Source organism: Bufo gargarizans, chromosome 2 (genome assembly GCF_014858855.1).
Source record: "Bufo gargarizans isolate SCDJY-AF-19 chromosome 2, ASM1485885v1, whole genome shotgun sequence".
Classification (NCBI taxonomy): Eukaryota; Metazoa; Chordata; class Amphibia; order Anura; family Bufonidae; genus Bufo; species Bufo gargarizans.
The window spans coordinates 596,224,074-596,230,721 of NC_058081.1; the positions used below are offsets into that span (position 1 = coordinate 596,224,074).

A 6,648-nucleotide genomic window follows, 5' to 3' on the forward strand; every position below is an offset into this window, starting at 1 on the left:
TGCCAAGCCCTGCAGACTGGATCCCTTTTTGTAGACCATGTCCAGTCCATGAATGGTGTTACAGGGGAGGGAAAGGAACAGGGTGAGAGCCGGTAAGTTCTTTCTATACTGGGAATTTTATTTTGTGCTTTTATACCAGTGGCGATCAAAATTAGAGAACAACACAATTTCCAAAATGTCAAGGTCTTAGTGTAGTCCTATGTGAATATATCCTAACATGAGTAAAATAGAAGTATTTTAAGATTATTTCATAAATTGTATTTATTCTAAAGCACAAAATGTAAATGAGATAATTGAAAAAGAACACTGATCAAAATTAGAGAACACTTTGAGATACCTGCAAGTTATTGGTGTTAATCTGACAACTGGTGCCAATTTCCTTAATGATCTGACAAACCCTATATAACTGGCAGCCTGACTTTCACTGACTTTGGCAAAATAGTGTGCCGTTCCAAAGTGACTGAAACCCTCCGGCAGCAGGTTGTCCAGATGAAGGCCAAAGGGGTGACACTATCAGCCATAGCAAGAGAAGTTAGTCGTTCCAAGTCTGTGATTTCTAGAATATTGCATCTTTACAACATCAAACTCATTAAAGTGCCCCAAGAAGGCTGGTCGCCCTCGAAAGACAAATGCAAGAGAGGACAGAGAAATGAGGAGAATCTCAATGGGTAATCGTTTCAACGCTGCAGCTGGAATCGCTCGCCAGTTCAGCACTGAACAGGGTAAGGATCTGTCTCGTCATACAGGGTCTCGACGTTTAAGAGCATTTGGACTCAAAGCCCACTCTGCAGTGACCAAACCTCTCAGCAGAAAGAATTGCATGATTTTCCTATTTTATGACGTAAAGTCATGATTTTATTAAAGACACGGAGGCGAGTATTGCATAACTCCTTCTTTACTGAAAACCACAGCAGCAAAGAGTTAACATAAAAAATGAAGGACAACCCCAAACAGTCCCTCCCACTATACAGTCCATAAATAGGTCCTCCTCCGTCCTCTCTTCCTCTTTCTTTGATGTGGACCACTAGAATACTGGACCGAAATATCCTGTAACAGAAACTCCAACCGGAAACCATGAACCGAGAAACTGGAACCCGAGCTCAACCGGAACAACGGCCAACAGGTCCCAAGAACTTCCTGGACCGCACACTAGGTCTGCATCGGGAATCAACCTACGGAAAAGAAAAAACAGGATAATACAAGGTAATCCCTGGACCCAAAGTCCATTCCAAGCATGTGGGAGAAAACAAGTGTCAATCATAAATAACGCAATAAATAATATAACACAGTCCTTTAGTTATCATACATAAATAACATATAAGCAAGCAAAATAGGGAGGGCAAAACAAAACAGGGTGGGCAATACTCGCCTCCGTGTCTTTAATAAAATCATGACTTTACGTCATAAAATAGGAAAATCATGCAATTTTATAACAAGACACGGAGGCTTCGTATTGCAAGTTTAAAGCGTCGAAATCACCGTAGAAAAAGCATGTGGAGGTGGCCTGAAATAAAACTCCCGAAACGTAGAAGCTCTAGACCAATCGGCCAAACGAAGAACATCCTCCAGACGCGCCCCTGCAATGGTCATGGAGGTAGCCGAAGCGCCCCTCACCGAATGAGCCGTGAAAATTGACGTATCAACTCCAGCTAGGGAAAGGATCCACTTAACCCAACGGGATAAAGTGACACTAGCAACTGGGAGAAAAGGCCTGCGGAACGAAATGAACAATTGCGGATTAGAAGGTTCACGTAAGGAAATCGTGCGGCTCAAGTACTCCTTTAAACATAGCACCGGGCAAAGGGCTTGATTGTCAGGAAAAGCCGGGTAAGACACCGCTCGAATATTAGTCTTCGTGCGGCGTGATATATTAAACAAGACACCGCCTGGAGTAAAAGACAGAGCATCGAAGTCTAAAGCCCGCACATCCGAAACCCTTTTGCAGGAGACCAAACACAGCAGGGTGACCAGCTTCGCCGAGAGTTGACGTAGACTTAAAGAAGAATTGAGGGGCCAACTAGAGAAAAATTGAAGCACCAACGTAACGTCCCAAGAACTCGTGAACCGGGGTCTAGGAGGGCGAGATAAACGTGACCCTTTCAGGAGGCGACACACTAAAGGATGTTGACCTGCCGGGCAACCCGCAAACCCTTGGTGTTGAGAGGATATGGCCGAACGGAAAAGGTTAATGGACCTATAAGCTTTACCCTCCTCATAAAGAGACGTCAAGAACTCCAGGATGTCAGTCACAGGAGCTGAAAGGGGATCCAGACTCCGCCCCACGCACCAGCCAGACCAACGTTTCCAGGCTGACTGATAAGCGCGTCGGGTTCCGGGGGCCCACGCGTTCTCCAGAAGGGCACGAGCCGTTCCCGATAAGTTTGCGACGCCCCAATGGTCCCTGAGATTCTGCACACCAGTAGATGAAGAGAGCCGTCCGCCACCAGCGGGTGAAGTTGGTCCAGAGGCCCGCGGAGAAGCTCTGGAAATGATGGAAGAAGACGAGGGTCCTCCACTAGAAGTTCCAGGAGCTGAGGGAACCAAGATTGGGCTTGCCAAAAGGGAACTACCAGTACTAAGTCCGCGAGTTGGCGACGGACCTGAGACAACACCCTCGGGATGAGCGCAAATGGGGGAAAAGCGTAAGCCAGTTGCCCCGACCAATCCTGCAGAAGGGCGTCTACAGCCACCGACAGAGGATCCGGCCTCCAACTGTAGAAGTGCGGAAGTTGGGCGTTCCAACGTGAAGCAAAGAGATCCATAGAGAGAGGTCCCCACAGTGATCTGATGGAGGAGAAAACGGCTGGATCTAATCTCCAATCGCTGAAGTCCGAAGAATGACGAGAACTCCAGTTCGCGAAAGTATTGTGTAGCCCTGGGATATATTCCGCGATCACCGTAAAGCCTTTGTCCAGGCAAAAGGACCAAAAATCCTTCGCTAGATGGGTTAGGATTGATGAATGGGTGCCCCCCATGGCGTTGACATAACGCACGGCCGACACATTGTCCATCCTGAGTCTGATACAAGCCGACACTCTGTCGCTGGTGAAGCTGCGGATGGCGAAGGAACCTGCTAACAACTCCAGAGCGTTTATGTGGAGATGGGACTCGTCGCCTGACCAGGGCCCTCCGGTGGAAACCCCATTGCAGTATGCACCCCAGCCGAGGAGACTGGCATCCGACTCCACGATCAGATCCGGCTGAGGACCCACGATGGCCTTGCCATTCCACGCGTCGAGGTTGGCGATCCACCACATGAGTTCGTCCCTCGTCTCGTGGTCCAGAGTCACCAAGTCGGCGTAGGACGCACCCGCCTGGAGATGCGCGATCTTCAGTCGTTGCAACGCCCGATAGTGAAGAGGCGCCGGAAAGATCGCCTGGATGGACGAGGACAGAAGACCGATAATGCGTGCCAGGTGACGGAGCGACATCCGTGGAAGTCTCAGGACGTGTCGTAGTTCCTTGCGTATGGACCTGATTTTGGATCCAGGGAGGCAAAGGGTCTGCTCGCTGGAGTTCACCACAAAACCCAGGAATTCCATCGATCTGGAAGGATGTAGGCAGGACTTCTCGGCGTTGATAACGAATCCCAGACCTGTAATAAGAGACATCGCAGCCTGTAGGTGAGTTGACAATTCCCCTGGAGATTGGGCCATGAAGAGGATATCGTCTAGGTAAATCACAAGACGAATTCCCTGCCTGCGAAGCCAAGCCACCACCGGCCGCATCAACTTGGTGAAACACCAGGGGGCCGACGAGAGGCCAAATGGAAGACACGTGAATTGCCACAGAAGGCCGTGCCAACGGAATTGAAGGAGCGCTCTGGACTGAGGGGACACAGGGACCGTCAGATAAGCGTCTTTCAGGTCCAACTTCACCATCCAGTCTCCTGGAAGCAAAAGGTCCCTGAGCAAGTGAATCCCTTCCATTTTGAAATGGCGGTAACACACAAACCTGTTCAGATTCCGCAAGTTGATTACCGGCCGGAATTGGCCCCCTTTCTTCTCCACCAAAAACATATTGCTGACCACCCCGCAGGAGTGAGGAGGCGCTTCCTCTATTGCTCCTTTGTCCAACAGGGAACGGAGCTCTCGGTCCATGCAAGATTGGGCCGATTCTGATAGTACTAGTGGATGAGGATCTGGGAGCGACAGGTGAGATACCACCAGATCTATACGAAAACCCTGGACCGTGGCTAGTATCCACGGATCGGAGGTTACCCGGTTCCAAGCGGGTAAAAAATGTCGGAGTCTGCCCCCGATACAAGGGTTGAAAGAAAGACATAGGTTTTGAGGACTTACCAAGTGGACTTCTTGATCCAAGGTTGCCTCTGAATCCTCTGGAGCGAAATGTCTGGCCTCTGGAAGGGAAGAAGGTAGACTGCTGTCTCTGGTCTTGGAACGACGGTCTATGATTATAGGGACCTCGAGCGCTTCCACGCGTCTGGAAGTGGACACGGCCGGACAGTCGGCCCCTGAAACTGCCGGCCCTATTAGAGACACGCCCGTGGAATACCTTACGCATGGAGCTCTGAGCTTTATCAAGCGCAGTAAAAGCTCCCACAAATTTACCCAGGTCTTTAATAAAACTATCGCCAAACAGGAGCCCCTGGGCCTCCTTGCCAGCCTCGGTCAGAGCCATGTTAGAGAGTTTGGGCTCAATCTTCATGAGTAATGCTTTTCTACGTTCGATAGATAGTGAGGAATTGACGTTCCCCAGTAAACAAATGGCACCTTGTGCCCAGCCACTGAGTTCTTCTGGGTCTATGGCCGTACCCTCAATTCTGGCAGTTTCAGCCAACTCAAATATTTTAGTCATGGGTCCCAGACTGTCCAAGAGCTTGTCTTGACAAGCCCGAAGAGCAGAGTCCAGGCCCTTGCGGGGGTTAAATCCCGACTTGGAAAGGAACTGGATCATCTTAGGATCCACATTGGGCGTGTCGCACACCTTATTCGGGATTAAGGGGCGAGGGCATTCAGCCTTCAATTTATTCCGGGTTTCTTTGGAAAGAGGTTTTCTCACTCTACTCTCCAGATATTGTGCCACGTGTGGGATAGGCAACCATTCGGCCGACCTCGGATGGTGGAGGCTGTCCGGATCAAAAAGGGGGGTGCCTTGCGGGTCAATTAGGGAACTAGATCCCGGGAGATTATCATCCGGACCCACACTGGAGGGGGGATGAAGCGGAGGGGAAAACCCTTCCAATTCGTCAGCCACCCGGACCCCTTCAAGGTCTACATCAGAGGCATAATGACCGTCACTAAAAACCTCCTCATCAGACTCAATTTCAGAGTCAGAGCTGAGTTCGGGACGAGCCCGAGCGGATTTCCAGGGGCGCGCTTTTTCCGCCTGGCGCGGGCAGGCTCTCTTACGTGACCTATGCACGTTGTCTTTTGATGGAGCTAAGCCATCGTTGCAATTAATTCTGGAGGTAACCGGGGCAACAGCAACAGGCTGGGTGGGGGCAGTGTTCTGCGCTCTAAGCGCCTGAGAAATCGACTGAGAAATCATAGAAGAGACATTACCCATGGCATTGGCTATTGCTGCAGATATAGATTGCTGTAGATCTACAGCATGGGAGTCAGTGTGAATCGTATTTGAAACTGCAGGGAGCATGGCAGAGTCAGAGGAGGGACCCTCTAGAGCGGGGGGCACAGAGGGGGTATCGTTGGGCAGAGACATGCTAAAGGAGTTAGTCACTCCTGAGGAAAAAAGAGCAAAAGATAAGGACAAAACCTATCTAAGTTCAGGGCAGACAGGAGCAGGCACCGATGTCCAAGCCGTGAGGGAACAATCGTGCTGACGGAAACGGAAGAAGGTGCAGGGGGGGGGACCCGACACGCCCCCCTACACCCAAACGAAACAAGGAAGTGCCCAGAATCAGTCCCTGCGCCGTACTGTATAGGAGTACAAAGATGGCGCCCGAGACACGTGAGCGAGCGTTCCGCCCCGCCCCCCCGCGACTGCCGCCGAAATCCCGCGAGACGCGAGACTTCGGGCGGCGCGAACGGCAAGCCGCACTGAAAATGGCGCCTGAAGTAAGTAGGGGAAGGGGGGGGTGATCGACGGCACAGAGGGGACAATAAGAGGCGCAAGGATGCGCACGGAACTTGCAACAAGGGAAGGCAGAAAAACCCTTGGTGGAATCAAACAATAAGAAACGAAAGTAATGATACTAACAGAATCTCACAAAACTCTGGTAACTATACAGGAAGTAGACCAAGTTAACAGATAAGCATTTAAATTAACAAATCCTTAAAATGCTACAGGTTAGGAATAAATCTAATAGAAAACCGGAGAGGTACTTATCTGCTGTGGGCAGCAGCAAAGAAAGAGGGAGAGAGGACGGAGGAGGACCTATTTATGGACTGTATAGTGGGAGGGACTGTTTGGGGTTGTCCTTCATTTTTTATGTTAACTCTTTGCTGCTGTGGTTTTCAGTAAAGAAGGAGTTATGCAATACGAAGCCTCCGTGTCTTGTTATAAAATCAAAAGGCTAGACTCACCTTTGCTGAGGATGTTGTGTGGACAGAGGAGAAGTGCTCCAGAGTTCATTTTAGTGATGAAAGAAATTTTAATTTATTTGGGTCTGATGGAAAACATTATGTTCGTCGACAAACTGGGGAAAGACTGAACCCAAAGTGAGTA

At 49.9% G+C, this 6,648-nt stretch overlaps 1 protein-coding gene across 1 annotated transcript; it reads right to left on the bottom strand.

The window, feature by feature from the left end:
- Positions 1-893: 893 nt before the first annotated feature.
- LOC122928733 lies at positions 894-6,313 on the bottom strand. Its single transcript, XM_044281891.1, has 2 exons — positions 4,948-6,313; positions 894-4,917 (listed from the first exon to the last, which is right to left on the bottom strand). The coding sequence occupies exons 1-2, from the start codon at positions 5,680-5,682 to the stop codon at positions 1,462-1,464; spliced, it is 4,191 nt and encodes a 1,396-aa protein (XP_044137826.1). The 5' UTR covers positions 5,683-6,313; the 3' UTR covers positions 894-1,461.
- Between the last annotated feature and the right edge of the window lie 335 nt (positions 6,314-6,648).

What these genes read in the sequence shown, in the direction of transcription:
- LOC122928733 (XM_044281891.1), bottom strand. Translation starts at nt 5,682, where the DNA reads ATGTCTCTGCCCAACGATACCCCCTCTGTGCCCCCCGCTCTAGAGGGT. An exon ending in GCCCCTTAATCCCGAATAAG is followed by an intron (nt 4,918 to 4,947) that starts GTGTGCGACACG and finishes GTGGATCCTAAG; the next exon opens with ATGATCCAGTTCCTTTCCAA.